The sequence below is a fragment of the Pseudoliparis swirei genome, chromosome 23 (genome assembly GCF_029220125.1).
Source record: "Pseudoliparis swirei isolate HS2019 ecotype Mariana Trench chromosome 23, NWPU_hadal_v1, whole genome shotgun sequence".
NCBI classification, from domain to species: domain Eukaryota; kingdom Metazoa; phylum Chordata; class Actinopteri; order Perciformes; family Liparidae; genus Pseudoliparis; species Pseudoliparis swirei.
Genome location: NC_079410.1, coordinates 18,928,015 through 18,952,327, shown reverse-complemented (window position 1 = coordinate 18,952,327; position 24,313 = coordinate 18,928,015). Strand labels below are relative to the sequence as shown.

The following is a 24,313-nucleotide window of genomic DNA, read 5'->3' as shown; positions in this document are numbered from 1 at the left end:
GCTGAAAAAGTGTGAGCACCCCTGCCCTATATCACGGTGTCCATAATTATTATCTTCTTGTTCTCAGACAAAATGGGCCAAAAAAGAGATACAACGTATTCTGATAAGTTATATATTGTAAAAAGTCTTTCAGAGGGATGCAGCACTCTTGACATTGTTAAGATATCGGGGCGTGAGCACAGAACCATCAAACGCTTTGTTCTACAGGGTTGAAAGAAATGTGTTGAGAAAAAAGAAGAGACAAATGAACTGCCAAAGATGGGCAGAGAGACGTTAGACTCCAGTTGGGCTACTGGAGCTGTTATTTAAGATGAGCTAGTTGCCCTTTCCGGGTTGAAGATGGACCCCAAACCTACTGCCAGTCTTCAGAAGTAGTTTCTTCAAGCAGTGGTTCAGGAACAAATGTTGTGCAGGAAAATGCTTAATTGTATTTATGGAAACCAGCGAAGGCTTTAGAGATGAAAGAATCACAACACGGCCCCTTCATGGCGGTGGTTTCCCCACTGAGGGACTAATAAAGGATTATCTTATCTTCCTCACCCGACATAAACCCCATGAGCAACTTGTGGCCCTTCTTAAACAGTTTGTGGTTGCTGCTGCACAAGTTAATCTCCATCAGATAAAGTGATATAATCCATGAATGTAAATTATTACATTGTTATTGTAAAGAAGGCTGGATCTATCGGTCACGGATATAAAAAAATGTAAATGTCAGGAATGTTAATTTGTATATTTGTGGTCGTTTGTTTATTATTCCCACATAACAGATGCAAACTAGAACGGGCACTCGGTAGAGCGCATACCTTCGCATATCACAAGATTGGGCATTGAATTATGAACATGTTGGCATTAGTTGCATGCCAATTGGATACAAATTGACTGCGCTATGGTAAAAAAAAGATTTTGACCTTTCCATGACCTTGACCTTGACCTTTGACCCGATTGATCCCAAAATCTAATCAAATGGTCCCCGGATAATAACCAATCATCCCACCAAATTCCATGTGATTCAAGAAGATTTGACCTGTTTATGACCTTTGACCCGATCGATCCCAAAATCTAATCAACTGGTCCCCGGATAATAAACAATCATCCCACCAAATTTCATACGATTCGGTTCAATACTTTTTGAGTTTTGCAAATAACACGCATACAAATAAATAAATACACGGCGATCAAAACATAACCTTCCGGCATTTTCAATGCGAAGGTAATAAGTGAGATGGGAATATTTTCGTTTTTCAGTTGCATAATAATTGTGCACACTAATAGTGGTCCAATAATTGCACACACATAACCACCTCACTTTTACTGTCTTGAATATTCATGTTTGAGGTTTATTAACATTCTGGATTGGCCCAGAGCTCTGTGGCGGTTCAATAATGAAACACAACTTGTTAATAACTGTGTCGTGCAGCTGTCAACACGCCCACGTGTCTCCATCTGCCACAAACCCACAAGGAAGAAATCAGTCTTTTTGTTTTTATTAAGTTCCATATACATCAATATTTTTTCAGATATAATTAAAAAAAAAGAAAAGAAATCAAGTCTAAATGGTTCAATTGGTGTGTTTTACCAAACGGGGCGGGAGCCATCAAATGTTGCGTCATCCTTCTCAGTCCCACGTACGATGGCTTATTACTGCATGTTCAGGCGGTTACAGAAGTTTAACCACGCGGACGACGGGTGTCCCGATATTTAGGACGACTCTTTCATGCCACTTCACACGCAACAATGAGTGGAAATGGGAGAAGAAACAAAAACAAAAGTTCCACTGATACTCGAACTTTAAACAAAAACGCTCGATGGTTTTACTCGGCTGAACCTCGTTTCCCATTCGTCATCGGACACGACGACGGCCTGAGGGAGGCGTGTTCTCATTTAAACAAAGGAACAAAAAAAGAGACGAAGACTGAGTTAAAAAAATAAACATGGAAATATGAGAGAGCTCCTGAATAAGAGTCTTTTCCTCCGAGGTAAACTTTCCTTCTGCAACGCCTCAGGCGAGTCCCACTGATGAAGACTCAGGCGAGTCCCACTGATGAAGACAGGTCCAAAAAAAAAAAAAAATGTCCCTTGGAGCGGAAACGGCCAGCTCGGCCTGAACAGCTCTGTGAAAGCAGCGGCGCTGGTTGCACTGACAGTGGGGGGGTGGGGCGAGTGTGTGTGTGTATGGGGGGGGGGGGGGGGTCTGTCACAGAGTTACAGTTCAGAAAAGCCATATTCTTGGCAAGTGCATTTTGTTTGCGCAGTGTGTGGCGCTTTCTAAGAGGCGGGCGAACATTGCAGCTTGTTGTTATGGGACCTACAGAATGCGGAGAGAGGGGGGGGGGAGGAAAGTTGAGAGCCCTTTGCAGTTTGTTTGTTGTTGACACAGAAGAAGAAAAAACACAGACACAGAGGATGCAAAGAGGGGGGGGGCAGAGGGTCCTGCAGCCGCGTTGGTGTCACTGGGAATGCCTTTATTGTGAAGGGAACTACAAGCGGAGGTTACTCTGGAGCTCACGGCCCTCCGCTCTGTCGTAGCACATAAAATAATGCGATCTAAAATGATTTGCTTCATAATTTTTGTAAAAAAAACCATTGAAACACATGGTTAGATATATCTTACAACCGCTGTACATGATAAAAAAGTATGTACATTCAAGACAGCCACCGTAACAGCTCGGTCAGAATCAAAGAGGGGCGTAACATACAGGACGTCTCATAAATATCGATCATAAAATATGCAGCTGTGTGTTTACGTCTGTTGGATCTGGAGAGGTCGACACGTTATCAAATCAAACGCCGGTGTTGAACAGAAAATAAATACAAGTTAGGAACTAAAATGCATTTAAAATCTCACTGAAGAACACGATGGACTGGTCACCAACGGCCAGACGTAACGAGATAATGAGAAGAGAACTTGTGGGTAAACGCATGTCAACATGGCCGCCGCCGTCGCCATGAAACTGAATGCGATGGTTACCAAACAAAATGTTAAATTGGTGGCATTTACATGAAAGCACAATTGGTGTTTTTGTGTGTTTTTTTCTCTTTATCGACACATTTTTCTTTGTTTTTTTTGTGATGTTCTGGAAATAGAAAAGTTCCCACGTCATTACTACTAGACACCCCGAGCATCCAGTCCAGACTCCAGCTAGACTGGCCCCACTTTAAGAATCTGACAATCTGCAAGAAAGAAGAAAAAATGGGATGGCATAAATCAAAAAGGCATGCGGCAAACAAAGTGAGCAGACACGAATGCGAGATGACAGACGGCGGTCGGCTCGGTTCTGTCGGTTCTGGACCGGCCGAGAGCCGACCCGGGTCTACGGACGGAGCGACGACACTTTGCTACGCATGCCAGTGGAATAAAACAAAAGTGAATGAAGGGCATAAATCAAGAAGAAAGACGGACAGCTTTACGACACAGAGACGTGGAGAGAGAGAGAGAGAGAGAGAGAGAGAGAGAGAGAGAGAACCCCCGACCTTACCTGCTCGCTTTGAAACCTTTGAGCTTCTGTACAAAGAAGGCTTCGAGCACCTCGGCGCACTGAAAGAAGGGCGTGTCGTTGGGGTTGTAGTAGCGACAGTTGTCGAAGATTTTGGTCACGTCGGCCACGCACTCCGTGAGCTTGTGGTAGAGTCGCTTCTGCAAGCGGGTTTCCATTGTGGAAAAGTCTACGAGAGAGAGAGAGAGAGAGAGGTTACTTTGTTCAGAGGAACACACGCAACCCGTCCCGCAGACAGCCGGGACTCCGTCGTGTGCTCCTACCCATCGGCTCCTTGATGACGCGATAGTAATCCGGGCGTCGTGGGGATCCACCGGCTCCAGGAAAGGCCACGCCATTTTGTGAGTCTGTTGAAAAGACACAACGGGCTCACAGACACGTCTCCAAAAGCACTCAAAGCTTCTTCAACTCCACTGAGAACGGCCATGAAGTACGAGAGAGAAACCTTCGACTCGAGTTGATGCGAGATCTCTCACTTTAGGATATGAAGAGATGACCTCAGACAGCTTTTTGAAGCGTTTCCACCACCTGCGCTTTATGTAACATAAACACTGACGGGACCTTTGTTTTGATAACCTTCACGCGCTGAGAGACGAGTGCAACGCGACCCCGTAAAGACTTTTATTGTGACGAAACAAAAGGTCTCCGTCAGCGTTTATGTTACATAAACGGCAGGATTCAAAATAATCGGTGGTTTGGTGTCCCTGATATGTCCGCCTGCTACTTCACGGTATAACGGAATGTGAAAAAGCGAAAGACGATTTCGTATAATTTATCTTAAAAAAAGAAAGAAAAGCAAAACAAGGATACATCAAACGCAAAAAGCAGATATTAAGTTGTTTTATTACCCATTTACAGTTTTTTCTAACTATTTCCTTCGGTCACTCTGGTCCATTAACCTCTTGACATTCGGCCATCTCGTGAGTCTCCTGTGCGGCGCGTCTAGTTCGTGGTCGCCGTGACGACGCCTCGGCCGGACGCGGCGGGTTCAATACCTGTAGCGAGCGCAGGATCCTCTTCAGCCCCTCGTAGTCTTTGTCGGTGAGCGGCGTGAGGACCGTCATGGCGTCCTCCGTCGACTGACACTGGGGGCAGACGTACACGTCGATCTGATTGGCCTCGCTCTGCAGGATGCCCACGCAGCGGCCGTGGTACCAGTTCTGGCAGCGGTCGCAGCCGATGTAGAACCTGGGGACCATTTGGACACGTCGTTATCGTCGTTACGAGCGCAATGCCGCGCTCGAGGTGCACGAAGCCAAAGGGGGCGGGGCCCTCACTGCGACTCGTCGTATGGCGTCCGGCAGATGCAGTACAGCTCCTCGCTGCTCGCCTCCTGGCCGCTCGCCTCCTGGCCGCTCGCCTCCTGGCCGCTCGCCTCCTGGCCGCTCGCCTCCTGGCCGCTCGCCTCCTGGCCGCGCTTGCAGTCGTTGCACACGAAGTCCTCCAGCTTCTTGGCCTCCTTCTCCGTGATGCCGACGCAGACGCCGTGGAACCAGTTGGAGCAGAGGTCGCAGCCGATGTAAAACCTGCGGGGAGGGGAAGGGGCGTTAATGTAGGCGTGGCTTCCGTCGTCGCCCTGCGGACGCGGCAACGGTTTGAGCTCCGCCCCCTCACTTGGACTCGTCGTAGGCCGTCTTGCAGACGCAGTACAGCTTGGTGTCCTTCTTGTGGTCCTTTGAGGTAGACGGCTTCTTCTTCTTCTTGTGTTTGGAGGAGCTGGACTCTCCGTCCTTGTCCCCGTCCTTCTCCCGGTCCCGGTCTTTGTCCTTGTCTCGGTGTCTGTCGCGCTCCTTCTCCTTCTCCTTCTCCCGGTCCGCGTCCCTCTCCTTCTCCCGGTCTCGACACCGGTCCCGGTCCTTGTCCCGGTCCCGCTTCTTGTCCTTGCCGTCGTGGTGCTTGTCCTTGTTGTGGTGCCGGTCCCGGTCTTTGCTCCGGTCTTTGCTCCGGTCTTTGTCCCGCTCCTCGTCCCGCTTGCGCTTATACGACGAGGACGGCGAGGGCGCCGCGTGGGCGCCGTGAGAGGAATGTGTGGAGTGAGAGGAGGCCGCCGCCGCCGCTTTGACCGTCGCTGCTTTGACCGTCGCCGCCGCCGCCTGAGTGATGGCGACCCGGGCCTTCTCCTTCTCTTTCTGCAGCCGGGTGATGTCTCGCTTCAACTCGTCCTGAGGAGACGACACGAGCCAGACAGGGTCAGACACGTGTCGACCGATGGATTCACAGGACGTTACCACACTTACATCACCAAACGTTTGGTGAAATCTCGGTGTATTAGTCATAGTTTGATTAAAAGAATACTTTGATATAAATGTTTATTCTAGTAATCAAACTGACTAAATGATGTGACTAAAACACATTTCCATCACTTTTCAAAAACTTTAGGGGATTAATTTTTTTTTCAAAGGACTTTTCCAGGCCAGGAAATAACAATTTTTTAAATTCCAGGACTTTTCCAGGTGTTCCTGACTGACCTGAACCTGCAGCTGCAGCTCCTTGTCCAGCAGCGCCCTCTTCTTCAGGATCTCCGCCTTCAGCTGCTCCTTGTGCTTGTACAGCAGCGCCGTCAGCTTGGTGGCGTTCTGCTTGGAGCGCTTCTGCTCCACCACTTCCTCCTTCTTCCTCTTCTTCACCGCCAGCTTCTCGTCCTTCTCCATCTTGTCGAGGATGAACTTCATCACCTGGTTGCACACGATCATTCTGGAAAACACGGGAGGGCGGCAGCGGGAAGACGTTCAGGATTCAGCGGTTCAGAATCAAACGGACAACGGGAGTGACGACCGTGGAGAACCAGCGCCCACCGCCCAGCATTCGTCATGAACCGTCACACTTCTGTGATGAACAAAGCCCAAACCTCTGGTTCTCCTCTCGCTCCGCTGCAGCCACAGTCTTCCTCTGCTTCAGCTGCTCCGCTGCCGCGTTCTGCTTCACGACCTGACGACAAAAACTCTTCCCGTTAACATCAAAGCGTTTTTTAGATGCTGTAAGAAATGAAATCACTGAAGTTTAATTTGATGCCACACCTGCTTCTGGATGACATCAACCGGGCTAACGGCCTCCAGACTCGGCTCTTTCGGTTCCCTTTTAACCTCCGGAAGTTTCTTCTTCTTTGGTTTTTGCTGCTGTTGCTGTGGCTGTTGTTGCTGCATTCTTTGGAGCTGCTCCTGGACGCTCGCCGGTGCCTGTATGGTCACCACGTTCTGGATTTGGTGGGCCTGGATTGGCCCCCCCGTCTGCTGGATCTGGATGGGCAGCTGCAGTTTGATCTGCTGGGGTACGGCGCCGCCCTGCTGCTGCTGGGCCTGGATCTGGGCCTGGATCTGAGCGGCGACGTGGGGCGGTAGAGCCGAGAGCAGCTGGACAGGCTGTTGGAGGCCCGGAACGGTGATGAGCTGATTCCTGATGGGAGACTGGACCTGAAGCTGAGGCTGAGCCTGAACTTGAGTTTGGTTCTGAGGCTGGAACTGGACTTGGAGCTTTGCTTGGACCTGAAGCTGCTGCTGGACCTGGGTCTGCTGCGGTGACTGGACTTGAAACTGGGGCTGGGTTTGGACTTGAGTTTGTACCTGGGGCAGGGTCTGTGGCTGTGGGTGAACGTGGCTCTGTTTCTGGAACTGGACCTGCACCTGAGGCTGGAGCTGAGTTTGGGCCTGAGACTGAACCTGAGGCTGCTGGTGAGTCTGGGGTTGGGTTTGAGCCTGTGTTTGAAATGAGGCCTGCACCTGGGGGTGGTACTGAGGCTGGACCCTTGACTGGAGTTGGAGCTGGGCCTGGGGCAAGGCTTGGTTTGGGGTTTGGGTCTGAAACTGCACCTGAGGTGGATTTTGAGCAATGGGCTGTAGTTGGGTTTGGGGCGGTTGCGGAGCTTGTTGCTGAAACTGAACTCGGACCTGGGGGTGGCTTTGGGCCTGGAGATGCGCCTGAGCCGGAATGTGAGGCATCTGTTGGACTTGGCCAAAGGGCTGGACCTGAATCTGTGCACAGATCTGACCTTGACGCTGAGGTTGAAGTTGCGCAAGGGTTTGGGGCTGGAGCTGAGGCTGCGTGGGTCTCACCGCAGTAACAGAAGAGACCGGGAGCCCCATATGGACCTGCACCGCCGAGACTGGGATTTGAGACACCTGCTGCATGGACACGACGGCAGGGTGCTGGACGTGTCCTTGAGCTGGAGGAGGAAGAGCTGCTTGAGGCAGCAGGGCGACAGGTGATGGATGCATGGAGATTGCGGCGGAGGCGGGTCCAATGGCCGGGCCGGGAGCTGCAGCCTGCTGCGCCGGCTGCACAGGAGTCTGAGCGTGAGGTGAGGCTGGAGTCCACACCTGGGGCTGAGCGGCCCTCAGCTCCGCCAGAGCTACAACAGAGACGTGGCAACAACACAAAAAGTCAACCATCGTGTACAGACAACGAGCACAACGCTCGTGATGCGCGTCGTCGGGTCGTTTACCTGGCACCGAGGGTGTTGTGAAGGTGGCGGTGACCGGCGTGACAACAGCGTTGGCCACAGCAGCATGAAGGGGAACTGGACCCGTGGCCTGGATTTGGGCGAACGTTTTAGCCGGGGACGGGACGGCGATGTGGGTGGAGACGACCGCCAAGACGGGAGCGGAGACGGGAGCGAGAGCCGGGGTGGGAACTCGGACGGGCGAGGGAAGAGAGGCAGAAGCGGGTATTTGGGCGGCGTTGGAAGCGGCGACTTGGGCGGCCGCCATGAACGAGAGCGGGGCGAGAGCAGGGGCGTGGCTCTGGATCTGGGCTTGAGGCACGACGTGTCCCGGGAAGGGGAGCGACGCCGCAGTCTGGGCCTGCGTGGGGAATGAAGCTGGGCCGAGGGTGGAGACGTGGGTCTGTGCGGGCGCCGAGCCGAGGGCGGTCTGAGCCGGAGCCGGGGACGGAGCCGGGGACGGAGCCGGGGACGGAGCCGGGGACGGAGCCGGGGACGGAGCCGGGGACGGCGCGGACCACGTCACCTGGGGTTGTGAGGAGGCCTGTGTGGAGGGCCGGGCTGCAGCGTGAGGCACGGCTGGCAGTGGAGCGGCTATTTGGGCAGGGACTGATAACGGGGCAGGGGAAGCTGAAACGTGGGTCTGCACGGGGACTGTGGGCGCCAAGCTCGGCATTTGAGTCGGGGCGAGTACAGGGGCCGGCGTTTGGGTTTGGCCGAGGGCCGAGGGCGTCGCCTGGACCTGCGCGAGGTCTCTGGCTTGAGTCGGTGGGGATATCTGGGCTTGAGGGGGCGGTGCGGGCGCCGCAGCTGCAGCCGATGGGGACGGGAGGATGGGAGTGAAGAGGAAACGCTGGACCTGGCCATTGGGCATGGCCGCCTGCATCAGCTGCTGACCGGGAACGGGGATGACGGTCACACCTTGTGGGATGATCTGCAGCTGGCCCTGGGTCTGGCCCTGACCCTGGATCACCACCGTCAGACCTGGGTTTCCACCCTGCAGACAAAAAAGGAGTCTTGCCTTCAGCTGACAATGATACTAATACAACTCAAAAAACAAAGTCACGAGGACTTTAAGACATTGTAAGACTTTCAGGACAGGAGAACAAACATGTTGTTTTAGGGAGGAAGAGGATATTCTCACCTGAGCGCCCTGTGTCAGCTGCAAGAGCTGTGCCATGGTGAGTTTAACTTGACCCTGCTGTGGCCGGTTGGTCTGAGGGGAAGCTACAGGCGACTGGCCAGCTGCTGTGGGGGCTGCATGAGGGGCCGGCGCAGGCCCCGCCGCCCTCGGAGCCGCAGTCGTCTGCACAGGCGTAGAAGCGGGACCCGTCTGGGTCACAGTGGGCTGAGGTTGGCCTAGTGGGGGGGATATTATATCTGTAAGGCGTGCCAAAAAGTTTGAAGTCCTTCACTAGCAGAGAGAAACGACCAGGTAGACAGAACACCTTGTTGAGGCGAGGCGGGCCCTTTGCCCACAGTAGACATGGTGGGCGACATCGCCGCGACGGGCTGCATTTGGGGAAAAGGTAAAGTCATCATTGCGGTTCATATTTTCCAAAAGCTTTGAAGCGTAAACGTGAAAGATGACGGGGAAAGGCAAAAGACCTGCGGCTGGGTGGTGGAGGAGCTGCTGGCCCGGAGGTTGAGGTTGCCAGTCGTCGGGTGCAGGGTGCTGTACGTCCTCAGGTTGGCAGGGGGCCCGGAGGGGAAGATGCCCAGGGCCTTCTGCTGGACGACGCCTGTTGACGAGCGCGATTATGTTAGGGGAGAAGAAACTATGCAGCGGGTGCATGCGGCGGAGCAGGTGGAGGACGTGTGGAACCCGCGAGGGCGCGTACGGCTGTGGGGTCCACCGGGAGGTTGGAGTCAGCAGAAGGGGCTTTTTCGAATTTTGAGGATTAGAGTTTTAATTTGGAGGAGACACTGGCACTCATGTGTCCATTTGGAAACATTAAAATTGAAAGTTGTGTTTCACCGGGGCTGGGAATGGACACCACGGGCAACACAGTGATGGTGGCATGCCGGTGACGCGCCAAAGAAAAGCCAACGGGTGACTTCTTACCAACTGAGATGGCGGTCAAACGGTGATTAGAACATTTTATTTAAAAAAGAAGAGTGTCCTGTGACGAGATCGTCTGCCTCTATCTGGCGATGGATGAGAACGTGCACGACCACCCAGCCACGAAGAGCTTCTAATGGGATCCACGCACTCGGTGCCGGGCTTACCTGAGGGGGTGCTGGTCTGGCCCTGCTTGACCCAGGAAGCAAAAGACTGATGGAAGTTTTTGTCTTGCTGAAAGGAAACCGGAGAGCCCCGTTTGGAGGCCAGGACCATCTTGGCTCCGGGTGTGGCCTGACCCGCCCTCTGGCCCACGGACGGTGGGGTGCTGGGACTGACGGACGAGGTGGGCGTGGTGGTCGTGCCGGAGGGAGTGACCGGCCTCAGCGGCTCCAGACGTTTCTGTTACAACAGCGTAGACATTTAGACACGGTGCTGACCTCCAGGGACAGAGCGACACAAACAAGGGCTGGACACGGGTCCCACCTGCTGGGCAGCCAGTCGGGCCTGTTTCAGCTGGTTCTCCAAATGGGCCTTGACTTCCTCGCTGGTCCTGAGGCCACTGCCAGTCTTGGAGGAATCAACCCCCTGTGACTTCTCCCTCTCGACTCTGGAATAGCAAGGTGATCACAGTCAGGTGGATCAGGAGAACCGAGAGTTGCCCAGAGGACGCTCGCTGCGTCTTTCTCACCTTTCAGAAAAAGCCCGGATCTCCCACAGCTCCAGGTCCTCTTCCACCACCCAGGTCTCCACGGCGATGGGCCCGATCAGCTTGGCCGGCTCGTGCTTCTTTGGCCTCAAGGCGCTGGAGCGCAGGCCTTTCCTCTGTGGAGTGGGGGTTTCTGCTCATGGGAAGAGATTAACAGACTCTATTACATCGATTATACTTAGAAAAGGGTTGCCAGAAATCAACGCGGGTGATTCTTCAAAGTAGCCAGCTGTTTATTTCATTGGGATCCTCCATTTGTTTCTGCAGTTTACCTTTGGGAGCGTCTCTGTTCCCGACGGGACAGATGATCTTCCTGATGCAGTACTCGGAGCGGATGCCGTACGGCCCCACGTCCCTCCGCTTTATGATCTCCGTTGTGGTGATGTTCGTTTCCGTGGTTTCTGCGGCAGCAATAAAAACACACACAGTTATTGTAGAGGACAGTCATCGATTGTTACATTTCTACGAGCATCGAAAAGGTGAAAACGTCAATGTTTTATAGGCAGAAACGAAAGAAATACGAATAGTAATAACAATAAAAAAAGTAGAAATGTTTGAAATAGAAACTCAGATCACCAGAAGCAAGTGACGGTACAGGCGAGGACGTGGGCGTACAGCAATGTCTCACCTTTCCGTGTCGTCCCGACCGCAGCGGAGGACTTCACGGCCATGTCGTCCCACCTCAGGCAGGCCCACAGCAGCCTCAGCATCAGGCTGACCCCAGCCAGCGACCTCACGGTCTGGAGACGGTACCTGACCGGGAGACAAGAGGAAAACATGAGCGAATAACTCCCGACAACAGGAAGTATATTCACACACACAATTGTATTCACTGTATCTTGTAAAAAGAACAGCGATGGCAAGCGATGTCATTTATTAGCTTTACTTTACTTATTTGCAAGTTCTAAATGAATTTTTTTAAGTAGCCAATGTAGAGTAAAACGATCTCAAGGCGTCACAAACCTCCACGTGATCCCGAAGGTGGGCCGGGGCGAGGGGTAGGGCCAGATGTCCAGGGCGGGCTTGGCGGTGTAGTTGAAGATGGGCACCTCCCTGATGCCCGCCCTCCTCGCCATTCTCTTCAGGTCGTCGTTGGGCAGGATGAAGATGCTCTTCTTGCTGCTCTTGGTGACGAACTTGCGGTAGGAGGGCAGGGCCGTGCCCGAGCGGGCCTTCCTGGATTTGGAGAACCGGAGGAGGCTGATCCGGTCTTTGGTGGAGTACTCTTTGCTGATCGTCATGGAGCTGGTTGACGTCGTCTTGGTGACGGCCAACGGAAGTTTATTCCTCTGGTGGCCAAACGCCCTGGAGCTGCTGCTGGTGACGGAGGAGACTGGAGGAGTCACCTCAGTCTTACTGGGCAGGTCCGCTGTTGGGGCCTTTTGGGGCTCTGTGGCGGTGGTCTCTGCTGGGGCCTTCACACCTTTACGAGCGCCGTTACTGTCGCCACTGTTCGTATTCAGCCGGAGAGGGCTGGAGGACGGGAGCTTGGCAGGGTCGCTGCCCACGGCCACATCCTGAGAGAGAGCGTCTCCTTTCTCCGCCACGTGGTTCTCAAACTTGGGGACCTTCGGGGGAGGCGGGTGACAGATGTCGGGGGCGTCGTTTTGCGGGAGGTTTCCGTTCATCAGAGACTTGACGGGCTCTTTGACGTCACCGTGCTCTTGGCCGACTGGGTCCGCGATGGCGCTCGAGTCTGCCGGGGCGGCGGCGACCTCAGCTTCACCGTTCACCTGCACCTCCACGCTCGCTGCACAGCCCTGCTCCATCTCCTCATACCCACGTTTCTTCGCATTCTCTCCCACTTGAGCCACCTCTGGCTTCTTGTCTTTAGTTTCCATCGCATCCGATACGCAATAGTTTTTTCCGTGGGGCTCGGTGCTCGACAGGAGTCCTCCGTTCACTTCTTTGCGAGCCACGGCATCCCCGCAGTTCTCCTGCGCGGCGTTCTCCTCCGTGGGCTTGCTGCGGTCGAGCGCCGAGGTTTCCGACTTGACGTCCACGTCGGCGTTCATCTTCGTCTCCTCCTGCTCAAAGTTGAGCTTTTTCACCACGTGGTCTTTCACCTCGGGGTCCTCCGCCGTCTCCGTTTTCACACACGGGGTGGCGGCCGGCTGCTGTTTCCCCAGAGCGGATCCTTCGGTCTTCGGAGGCTTTGCGCCGCTGGTTTTGGACAGCAGCGCCGCCTGCCGGATCCGCTCCAGCCTCTGCTTCTCCTCCAAGGTGAACTGTTTGACCCGCCGCTCCAACAGCCCATCCAGTTTGGAGGGTTTCACCTTCTTCTTGTAAGCCGTCCGCAGCTGGAAGCCCTCGCTGACGTTCACGACGTCGTAGTAGATGTGAGCAGGCGCCTCGCTGTTGGGTTCTTCTTTCTGGATCGGTTCTTCCCTCAGGGGCGAGGAAGAGTCTTTGTTTTCAGCTTCATCTACAACAAAGAGTCACAGAAGGTCAGCGGATGATGGAAACACACATCCACCCACAAAAGGTCAAAGGAGAACGAAATTAATCTCAAACCGTTACCATGTTCGCCACTTGAAGCAGCCGTTTCGGAGCATGGTTCGACCTCCATGTTTTCCTCTTTACTCTTCTCCTCCTCTTCTTCTTCTTTCATTTCCTGCTCCTCCAGCGTGAGTTTTTCCTCCTCTTTTGGAGTCTGGGGTTGGCAGAGCTCCTCTGAGGCCGAGCTCTGAGAGGACGCCGTGACGGACGCTTGTTCATTGTCCCCCTGCGGTGCGTTCGGAGTGGCCTGCTTCTTATTTGCCATCAACCGTTTCTGTTTTTTAGTACAAACTGCTGCATTTTCCTTCCTCCTTTTAGCTATGAAAAACAATATCACAGTATGAGCCAATTGTGACAGCAGCAGGATCATTATTAACGGAAATATAGCGAGTGTGGCCCTTACCCTCCAGCTCTTTGCGGTAGTGAACGTTTGTGTTCCCCGGTAGCTTTGGGACGAACCGCGGCACGTAAGTCTTACTGACCCAACTCCAGCCTCCGTACCCCGTCACCCTGTACTCCTCCCCTTTCTGCTTCCACACCTTGAGAGAAAAACACACAATTGAGGCCCAAAAATGACAACGCTTGCAGATGAAGAATCACAACACATGTATAAATAAATACACACATCAAACTGAGACAGAAACATCAAACGTAAAGCAGCCTTAAAGGCATGATGAAACACTCTGGAACCATGTTGAGGTACCAGGATTGCTCGTCTGCAGTCGCCGGGGGCAACGTGGAGGGATTGCAAATTAGACTAACGTAAACAATTAGCTCAAAGTAATGACTAGACAGTGAGCTCAAATAAGTAAACAGAAACAGTTGAACTAGGTAGCTAAAGGTAATTAGTAAAGGTAATGGGTGTGACCGATGGACGACTGTAGCGCCGTGGTGAGTGGGGTCGCCTTTAAATCAGAGGACCGGCGGTTCGATCCCGGGGCTCCGCTAGCCCATGTCGATGTGTCCTCGGGCAAAAAATGTAACCCTAGCGGTGCCTACGGTGTGTGAATGGTAGTTGGTCAGAAGGGCACCTTGCATGGTAGCCCCGCCCATCAGTGCAGAATTGGTGTGACTGGGTGAATGATGTCATGTGGTGTTGACGCGCTTTGAGTCTGATAGAAAAGCACCTGGATGGCGGATGTGAGCCGTGGTGGTTTTACCTGGTGCTTGATGGGGATGGTGTACTTCACCCACGTGGCCTGTTGCAGCATCTCCTCTTCCTCCAGCTTCTTCTCGCGCTTTTTCCCCTTCTCCTTATCCTCCCGCTCCATGGAGGTCATACGGTGGAGCCTGAAGCGAGAAGGTACAGCGAGTGACCAGGATGCAAGGCGCTCAGGCAGTTTGGAAACAGTCGAGATGTTGTTGTTGTTATCAAACGGCTTGTTTGGTCAACACTCACTGGAGTCGTGACACAGATGAGAAGCAGCACATTACAAAGAGAAGTTTAAGGACTTAGTGGTACTTTTTTCAAGCACAGTTTTTTTTTTTTTAACGGCACTTTAATCAAAAATAATAATCAAATACTGGAACATCTTGAAAATAGTCCTTTTTACCAAAGTGCTCAAAAAGTCTTTCAACTGGACCACGTGACGCCGTCACATGTTCTGGTCGTGTGTGCATCCGTCAGCATCTTTTCTTTGTGTGCCTGCCTGTTCAGGGCAGGACATACGTTCTTGTTGATAGATAAATTGTACTATAATGTGCAGACATACTCTTCAACTGTTCTGATGTTCATCTTGTCCACAGGACATATTGCACTCGGGGGAGGGGGATCCTTCTGTTGCTCTCCTGAAGGTTTCTTCCCTTTTCTCCCCAGTAAAGTTTAAAATGGGAGTTTCTCCTGATCGATGGGAGGTCCCGGGACAGAAGAAGTCGTATGTGTACAGATTGTAAAGCCCTCTGAGGCTAATTTGTGATTGTGGGCTATTCAAAATAAATTGAATGATAATGTACCACTAGTATGCGTAGCCAACTGTTGTTTACCTCGTGTGTCCAAGAGAATCTTTCCAGACCGGCAGCATGACCACAGGTTTGATGGCACACTCCAGGATGGCCAAGGCCAGAGCAAACTCCCTGGCCTTGCTGCACATCTGCACAGCTTTGTTCCAGTTGGTCCTGGAAAGAGGGGAAACAAACGATATGAGAACAGCATTTTTCCTCCATGAAGCGTCATCATAGTTTAAATGTACCACATTAAACTGGACTGTTATGTTAGCCAGAACAGATATGACATATGGTTGTCTCCAATGTGTAGGAATCAGGGGGATCTATTGCTATAAATATAATATAATATTCAGAACAACATTTATTATCGTGTAGAACCACCTGAAACTGAGACTTATCTTCAGCTCAGAATGAGATCTTCGTTTCTAAATAAGGAGCTGGTCAGGGCACCATGTTTCTGCAGCAGCTTGAAGCAGCCTCAAGGCCACCGTAGTTCTCAGGGAGGTGTGAGCGGAGGGATATTGCACTTGCAATCTGCAACCTCACCACTAGCTGCCACTAAAATTGGAATCGGGACGATAATGTGGGAGAGAAACGTTGGCTTTCTTGCCGAGATGAAGATAAGCCGGGGTAGCACCACCTGTCCGTAGAGACAACGTTGCCGGTCTTTGTGTGAAACGAGGCCAACCGGCTGATAGCGTAGCGACATGAAACTGGAATCAAACTCTCGGCAAGAAATTAAGAAAGATTATTTCCCCTCAGCTCAGCCGGAGGAACTTCAGGCCAGATCAGTGCAAACATCCCCCACCAAACACCCATGGTGGCTGAATCCACGTGGTTTGCTGCGCTTACGGTACATTTCAAATGTGGTAAGTCACCAAGACGCCGTGCATCAGTGAACCTCCAGAGAGCGTCAGATTAAGTCGACAGGCGGCGTACCTGTGCGCCGCCCAGTTGGGGTGCATGAAGGGCCCCGGGACGTTGGTCTCCAGCTGGATGATGGTGAGACGCAGGGTGGAGACGGTCAGGCTCCGCGACCCGTAGATGGAGCCGTTCCACTTGAACTCCGCCGCGGTGGTCAGGCTGAACTTGTGGGAGAGGTGGCGTCTCTTGTCGTGGTCCTCGCGGTGCTGGTGCTTGTTCAGGGCCAGGACGTTGGTGCTGTACTGGTTGTGGTAGACCCGGTATTTACCCTCCTGGCCCAGTTTGAACAAGTTGTTCAAATTCACCGTCAGGTCCCTTTTCAGGAAGCTGAGGCGCGAAGAGCTGCCATCGTAGGGCAGAGGAGAGGACTGAAACGGGAGAGGAGGCGTTAAACTCCACTGAACTTTAACCCTCAGGAAGGGAAAGATCTGAGACACGGTCCGATGCATTATATCTACGAGAAGATACACGGGAGGACATTTATTATTACAAATATTTTGCTGTATTTGCAGTAACATGATACACTTATTGTCAGGGTTAGCAGGGTTTTTCCTGGGTCAAAATGGGTCTTGGGTGCTCCCAAAAAAAAATTGCAGGAAAAACCCTGGGTTAGATGCTCCAGGAGGTACGGTACAGGAGCCGTGATGCTAGGGACTCACGTTAGTTTTTATACAACTTTTTTTCCCAATTCAAACTAATTTTCTAGAATAAACAGTTTTGTTTGAGACTGAATTTGGAAGAAGAACTTCGCCTCACCTCTTTGCTGCCTCTGGGCGTCGGGTTATTCGGCTCCTCTACTGCCGGCGTCCCAGTAGCGTTCTTGTCCCGGTTGACGTACTCGTCTGTCAGTCAGAGACGACACAAATGGATTCAAACGGAGCCACAGATTAAAAAGTGGGTGATCTACACTAAGGACCACCGGACCGTCTCACCTGTCCCATCCATGCTGGTGAAGGAGGACTGAGAGGACCGGTCAGCCAGGTCGGGCTGCTCTGGTTTCCTGAGGCCCGACACCCGGCCGCCGTCCCCGCTGGCCTCTGGTTGAGATGGCCGATCTTGGGAGACGTCAGCGCGCTTGTCCTCGCTGCCAGACTCCGCTTCCACACCTTCATCTACGAGGAAGACAAGTTTGGGAAAGACTGAGCACAAGAGGAAAGGGATACACGCAGTGGAACCGAAAGACGTTAATCACAATGTGCTTCAAGCAAAGACGGCAGCTGTGTGAGCGAGTAAAATCACCACATTAAATCTACTTCTTAAATTGGGAAATGTCTCCATCCGGCTCAGTCCGACCGTGTTTAATGTAACACCAGGTCACAAGAATTTTGCGTATGACCAACAAATCTTTCCGAAAATAATCCTTAGTGGACCAATGAAGTGTTTCATCAGTATTGTGAGGCCAAAAACACAAACCCATCTTGCACAGGAAAGACTCCACTAATCCAAAACAAGCCAAAGCAAGACAGCAGCTCTGCATTTGAGTTTGTACGGAGAGAGAGGGTGGGGGCCGGGGAGAGAGAGAGAGTCTTGCATGTATATGCAGCTCTTTGTTGACGAGGTAGCAGGTGGGCCTTTTGTCTGAGCAACAGCAACCCGACCAAATGCCCACAAATTGACAGAGAATAAGGAGCCGGTGGTGACAGGCTAACATGGAGCCAAACGCACGCTTTTCACAAGACGTGGTAGACAACATAGAACACGAGACAAGAAATGCAACATGAAATGCGGGCGCCGCATGCAACAGCTTCAGCGTGGTGCCAAGGAGTGGCTCCTGCAGCAGCATGCGATTCTGTGAAATTACAATACACCGCAAAAGAAAGCCTCAAGTCCATTCCAAAAATGACTCAAATGGAGACTGAAAATGAAGCCAGCGCCGCGCACCCAACAAGGCCATCACACGGGCAGGGGAATGGGAATGAGAAGAGGAATGAGAAGGGGAATGAGAAGGGGAATGGTTAGCGGCACGGACAAGTGGGCAGATGAAGATGGATGTGCAGCCCGGCATGAAGTGGAACGGCGAGCCGAAACAAACGCTGCTGCTGCTGGTAGCCGGACACGGAGTCCGCCGTCGGCTCAGAGTACCTGTCCTCTCCTGCTTCGCCACCGGAGGGGCCTCCCCGCTCCCAGAGGCGTCGGGCTGCGTTTCGCTGTCGGGTTCGAGGGGCTCGGCGTCGGCGCTAGCGTGACACACGCGGCTCTCCTCTGCAGCGGGGGGAACCGTGGCGGCTGCTGTGGTGCGAGACACACGTAGATACGTACACGGGGCGAACAGCACCGGCGGGGCCACAACGCTCAGGATCCACGTGAGGAGAGACGCAGCGCATATGAAGTCGTCCTTTACCTTGTGAACCGGCGTCCTCCTGGGCCTGCGCGTCTTTCTGCTCCCCGCTGTCGGGCGGCGAGGTGACCTCGGCGGGGACTTCTGCGGTGACCTCCGCTGCCTTGACGGAGCCCGTTTCTGCTTCCTGCTTCGGGTGCTCTGTCCGCCTCTTCGCTTCCTGCGATTCCCGCCGGATCTTCATGCGCTCCACGATCACATCTAAAAGCAAACGGGGACATGATTACTTTTTTTACATTTAAATGAAAAGGCCACAGCATCCCTGTACCATTTGAAGACATGTGAATGCTCTCCCGGGAGCCACTGACACCATGAGGACAACGACAATATTAGTAGTTTCAGATTCAGAAATACAGACCATACTTAATCAGGGCTGCAACTAACTAGTGGTTGTTGATTTCTCTGCCAATTAATCTGTAATCCTTTTCTTAAATGTTTTTTAAATTTGTTTAAAAAAAGCTCTAAATACAACATTTCAAAGAAGCATTCTAACCAGCATGTGGAGCGTCATATATTCCAGCGATAAGATGCCGTCAGGCCAAATACAAATCAAGAGTCATAATAACACTGAAGTAATGTGAAGCACATCCATCATGTCGCCCCAGCAAAGAGAGTTCAGAGACGAGGGAATTTTTCATTTCCCCCAGACGGCTAAAAATGTGGAGCTGTAATCTCCTGTCTGTCTAAACATGTTTATCAGCTTCAGTTGGGGAGCCGAGTCACAACAATCGGCTTTGACCGGACGAGAAACACGAGCGACGACAGCGATGAGTCACTGAGGATGCAACGCGGCGGCTTCACAGAAACGGCTCTCCTTCCATTCAGAGCGAGAGTAATAACACTTATTCAAACCTCTGGTTTCTGACAGGATGCCACAGGCACCCCCGCCACAATAAAACATAGCGGCAGTTAGTTCGGTGACAGGAAAACCGTTACTGGAACCCGATACGGACGCTTGTTCAACGCGATGGGAAACCGACGGCGTGGTAATCACAAGCTTTGTCGGAGGAGCAAAAACAGTCTCTTGATGTCTGAGAGTGAGAGAGGGAAGAAAAAGTAGCGCCTCACATTCGTGAGTCAACCGTCATCGTGGCAGAGCTCTGCTGCCTGAGAGGAAGAAACACTATGATTTAAAGCTTTGATAAGACCGTTAAAGAATCTCACACACACACACACACACACACACACACACACACACACACACACACACACACACACACACACACACACACACACACACACACACACACACACACACACACACACACACACACACACACACACACACACACACACACACACAGATGAAAGACTTCCCTTCAAGCTCAACTCACGATACATCCTCCTACGACAAGGTAAAGAGATGAAATGATGCGTGTCGGGTTGGTTGCCGTACCGTTGGCGGCAGAGAGGTAGGCCCGGTTGTGTCCGCGGGCTTTGTTGGTGAGGTCCTCCGTGATGGCCATGTGGGCCTGCACCTCCTCCTTCATCTCCTCCAGAGTGGCGTGGAGGTCCGTCTCCCAGTACTGCCAATCCAGGCTGTCCATGAGCTCCTCCAGCTGCAACTTGGTGCTGTAGTACCAGGTGCGTTTCTCCTCGTGCTCCCCGTCCACCTCGCTGGGGGGAGAGAACAGGACGGGCTCTTAGAGTCGCCGGACACGATGACGAACCACGACACTTCCTCGTCCGTCCTTAAAGAATCAACACTAAATAAAGGGTTTTAACTTCAGTTGGAGAACCATGACGCTCCAGTCTGGGGGGATTGTGTGTTGGATTGAATCGTCTCTTTACATAAACACCACGAATAAACTGCGTGTAACTTTAGATAAAAATTTTCTTGGAAATTAGACACATCATTTTGTAATATAACTCAATTATTATTACAACTCACTTAAAACGTAGTTATTGCCCTCTGCTTTGAACAACGGGTAAAAGGGTTGCAACATGTTATTGTGTTCATCTCCCAGCTGGATACCACAATATTTCTTCTTCTATTTTGTGTGTTTTTAATGGATTTGGAGACAACATCTGCATTTCATTTTGGAAATAAAGCCACCGCGACGGGCCTGGACTTACACAATAATCCTTCTGTTCAGGAACCAGTACTTCCTCTCGTGGCGGTCGTATCCAATGGGCTCCTGGCGGATGTAGGGCCTGTTCTTCTGCGCCTCCGTCACACTGTCCGTGACGCCGGTCACCTTGTGCGCCGCGCAAATCTCACACTGCCACTCGTCCTCCGGAACCACCTCCAGCGGGGGCTTCACGCACTCCAGGTGGTAGACCGCCGAGCAGGTCTCGCAGCACAGCAGGTCGCCCAGGCGGTGACACACGCGGCAGTGGTCGTCGGACAGCATGACGCCGTCGGACATCAGCTCCTCGCGGGCGATGTTGGTGGTGAGAAACTGGTCCATCAAAAACTGCAACACCTTGATCTTGCTTTCGAGCGGCCCGTAGGGATACTCGTCCACCTCCTGGTAGGGCAGGACATGGTGGTACTCCCGGTCGCTCTCGCAGTACGCCCGCAGCACCTCGGGCCACGTCATGCCGTCGATAAAGTACAGCGTGGAGTGGACGCTGTCCTTGAGGTCAGCGGGGCCGAAGGTCGTGTTGGAGGTGTCCTCCTCGCGGAGGATGACCTTCAAGAAGGCGTTGTGGGCCTCCGCTATCAGCGTGCACTGCTCCTGGCCGACCAGCGCCGCGCAGAAGTCCTCGAAGCGGAAGGGGGAGAGGCGCAGCACCGTGCTGAAGTTGCGCAGCACCTCGTAGATGGAGGCGGCGTTGAGCAGCTCCTCGCCGGGCACCAGGAGATCCTCAGAGGTGTCCGGGAGCTCGAGAGGAGGAATCTCCTTCTCCTCCAAGATGGGACTGCGAGTTCGGGGAGCACGCACCTTTTTCTTTCCTGTAGGATACAAAAATGATATTAGGTCGACCATTAATTATAGTCACACTAAATTTGTGTGAATATATATTTTAAAGGTACAGAGCCAACACACTGATGTATGGAAACAACCATCTCTCACAAACATATAAGGCATGCAGCTACACATACTGTGTAGTAAACCAGTTATTAATGTAGTTGTTATTACAGGTGCAGCTGCATCGTTATAGCCAAAGGAAAGTCAACATTTTAGTCTCTTTTAAAGTTGGCAAACTAACTTTACGTGTGCTCCACGCATGGCTGGTCACAGTTAGCTCGAGTTGCACCTGAGAAAACATCAACTCTCCAGCAGGCTTATCACGTCAACGTGAGTCAGACCACATATTAGAAACCCTCCTCTTCATCATCATCATTTTTCTCGGCGTGGGCCAGTGAGAGGCATTAACCTTCATGTAAATGGATTTGGGAGCACATAACTGTCACGAAGAAAGAAAAGCTGCCAAAGTGTAAATATGACAGGCGCGCGAGCCACGCGCTAAGTTAGCTAGCATGTTTATTTTGAATTCAGCTTCAAATTATAAACTAATCTGTATCCTCCGCCTGTGACCCGGTGGGAGCTGCCGGTTCACATGAGGACGAACAGCTTCCGTTCTCCGCGGTTCAGACCGCCGGCTGACAGTCGGCAGCAGGAGCTAGCTGCACCCGCTAACTATAGCACGCTAGCAGCGAAGTTATTAACTGAAATGCAACAGAGCGCGGCCGTTATTATTAAAAAATAATAATATGTGCGCGAGGTATTTCACAGGCGACGTGTTTCACGGACGGTGACGGCAACGCAGCGAGCTCGCGACCCGGCGGACCGACTCCGATCCACCTGCAGTAGCAGCGACGAGCCCGCTGCGGCCTGTGTCCATCCACTGTGCATTCTCCATTTTGAACAATAAACTGCCCGCTTCCTGCCGCGGCGGCGACCGTTCAAACCGCCAGCGGCGACCGTTGAAACGGAGTAGCCGCCGCCGGGTTCTCGGTGTTTATTTACCCGGAGTGCTGCCGTGTGTGCCCTGGCTCCGAAAGCTGCTCTCCGTGCAGTGGCTGGCATCCTCCTCCTCCTCCTCCTCCAGCACATCATCTTCGAGGCAATCTGACTCCTCTTTGAGGGCCTCGTCCTCCTCGGATTGCGGTTCCTCCTCGACGAACTCTTCCTCCTCGGACCTCAGGCTGACGGCGTCGTCGTCCTCGTCGCTCTCGTGGTCATCGTACACCACCGTTTTGCACGGAGCCGTCCGCCTTCCTCCGCGGCCCCGTCGCCCTCCTCTCCCTCCTCTCCCGCAACCTCCGCCTCTGCCTCGTCCCCTGCCCCTGCCCCGTGTTGACGTGACGGGTCCCGCTTTTCTCTTCTTCGCTGGCTTGCTAGGCTCCCGCTTCGGGCTCCCGGTGTCCTCGTCCCCGCTGTCCCTGAACCTGGGCTTCAGGGTCCTCCGAGGTCGCAAGCCCCGGGCCGTAACTGTAGACGAGTCCTCGGCTTGTAGCGGTTTGGGCGGCCTGCCCCTTTTCCCTCTCATAATAGGCGAGAGCTATTATTTTACAATCCCAATGTTTGCGTTGATTTAACCGACACGAACTCGAGCGGAAGCGGCAACCCCGAAAAGCTGGACCGGCGGGGATTCAGACGGTGCGGGAACCCCGCGGAGCCCCCGTGTCTTTTCGGGTTCGCGAGCTCAAAACGTTAGCCCGGCGTCCCGTTTCGGTTCGCCTAGAGCCGCCATTTTTCTTCTTCTCTGCCTCTCTGGCTGAACAAACAGCAGGCTCGCACTAGCGGAGTCACGTGGTGCCCCTGCTTCCAGCTCGGTGGCAACAATGACCGAAATGACAATCGCTCGCAATTAGTTTCATATTTTAGTCCCACTTCGACTATTTTTTCCCCCTGACAGAAGGATATATGCCAGTAACGATAAAGCAGGAAGAAAAACCTGTCATGCCATCTTCTGAGGGTTTTTGCAATGGGAGCAAACCGTAATGCAGATTATGCCACGCAAACAAGATACAACTTTAATAAGATACACCATTAAACTGTGTAAACGTTGCCTTGTTAGTTACTTGTTTGGACTCGCAGGAGGGGGTGTGTGGGGAAGGCTATCATTAAAATACATGCCATATTATAAGCATTTTATATTCTGGTTGTATCTAGCGATACTGCTGGGTAAAACTATAATGCATCATGTCATCAGTCTATTACATATATTTATATATATATGTATTGAAAAAACACTACTACATATATTATAAATCTGTCGTGTCATACTCAGGTTAAATAATATTTAGTATCTCTGCCTTGTGTATCAGTTGTCGTGGCCGAGTGGTTAAGGCGATGGACTAGAAATCCATTGGGGTCTCCCCGCGCAGGTTCGAATCCTGCCGACAACGAGCAACATTTTTTTTTCTGTAGAAATGTTGATTTTAGTTTAACACGCGAGCAACACTGTTGGCATTAAACGATGAACTCCACACGCAATAAGTCGTGTCTATTGTATTGAAGCAGTAAATAAGTGGCGGATATCTCCACCGTCACGGTCTAATGAAACAGCGCCCCTTGTGTACACTGCTAGTTATTATTTATATCGTTTTAAACTATTATTGGAGACGAAGCTAACGTAAAATCATATTTATTGTATGTATCAAAACATCTAAGATGCTACCTTATTGTTTCAGTGTATAAATGGCGACACTTAATTGAGTTGACAACACGAGTAGATGTGTTGTTTTATTTCTCTCCAGTAGTGCGGAGATCCGCCACTAGGGGGCAGTGAAGTACCACACGTGACTCATCAGATCAGACTGCGCGCGCCGGTCTCATTAAACTAAATCAGCCGGAATGAATACACATCTGAAGTTTAAAAAGACGCGGTTGCAACGAGTTTTATGTACTTGTGTGGACATTTATTTGCAGCAGTAACGGACTACGAATCAATCCAATGTTTGCAATATCTGGACTAAACTGTCGATACCATCATTAACTATAACTATGGTGTT

General features: G+C 52.1%; 1 protein-coding gene and 1 non-coding gene across 2 annotated transcripts; one reads left to right on the top strand and one right to left on the bottom strand.

Moving 5' to 3' along the window:
- Window positions 1–1,468: 1,468 nt before the first annotated feature.
- Window positions 1,469–23,399, bottom strand: LOC130188174 (nucleosome-remodeling factor subunit BPTF-like). The gene is given in 32 exon segments (XM_056406344.1): window positions 1,469–2,305; window positions 3,477–3,663; window positions 3,758–3,793; window positions 3,796–3,841; window positions 4,490–4,682; window positions 4,772–5,020; window positions 5,109–5,656; window positions 5,963–6,188; window positions 6,343–6,422; window positions 6,512–7,839; window positions 7,933–8,926; window positions 9,074–9,288; window positions 9,378–9,441; window positions 9,538–9,671; window positions 10,159–10,393; window positions 10,478–10,601; window positions 10,683–10,833; window positions 10,973–11,101; window positions 11,329–11,453; window positions 11,664–13,125; window positions 13,221–13,517; window positions 13,603–13,738; window positions 14,360–14,489; window positions 15,183–15,314; window positions 16,083–16,435; window positions 16,824–16,909; window positions 17,000–17,179; window positions 18,150–18,296; window positions 18,409–18,606; window positions 19,802–20,022; window positions 20,482–21,304; window positions 22,323–23,399. Coding segments are annotated over 32 exon segments (9,792 nt in total). The 5' UTR covers window positions 22,846–23,399; the 3' UTR covers window positions 1,469–2,265.
- A 226-nt stretch (window positions 23,400–23,625) lies between these two features.
- Window positions 23,626–23,707, top strand: trnas-aga (transfer RNA serine (anticodon AGA)). Its single transcript has one exon. It is a non-coding gene; the product is annotated as a tRNA-Ser (tRNA).
- The last annotated feature ends 606 nt before the right edge of the window (window positions 23,708–24,313 follow it).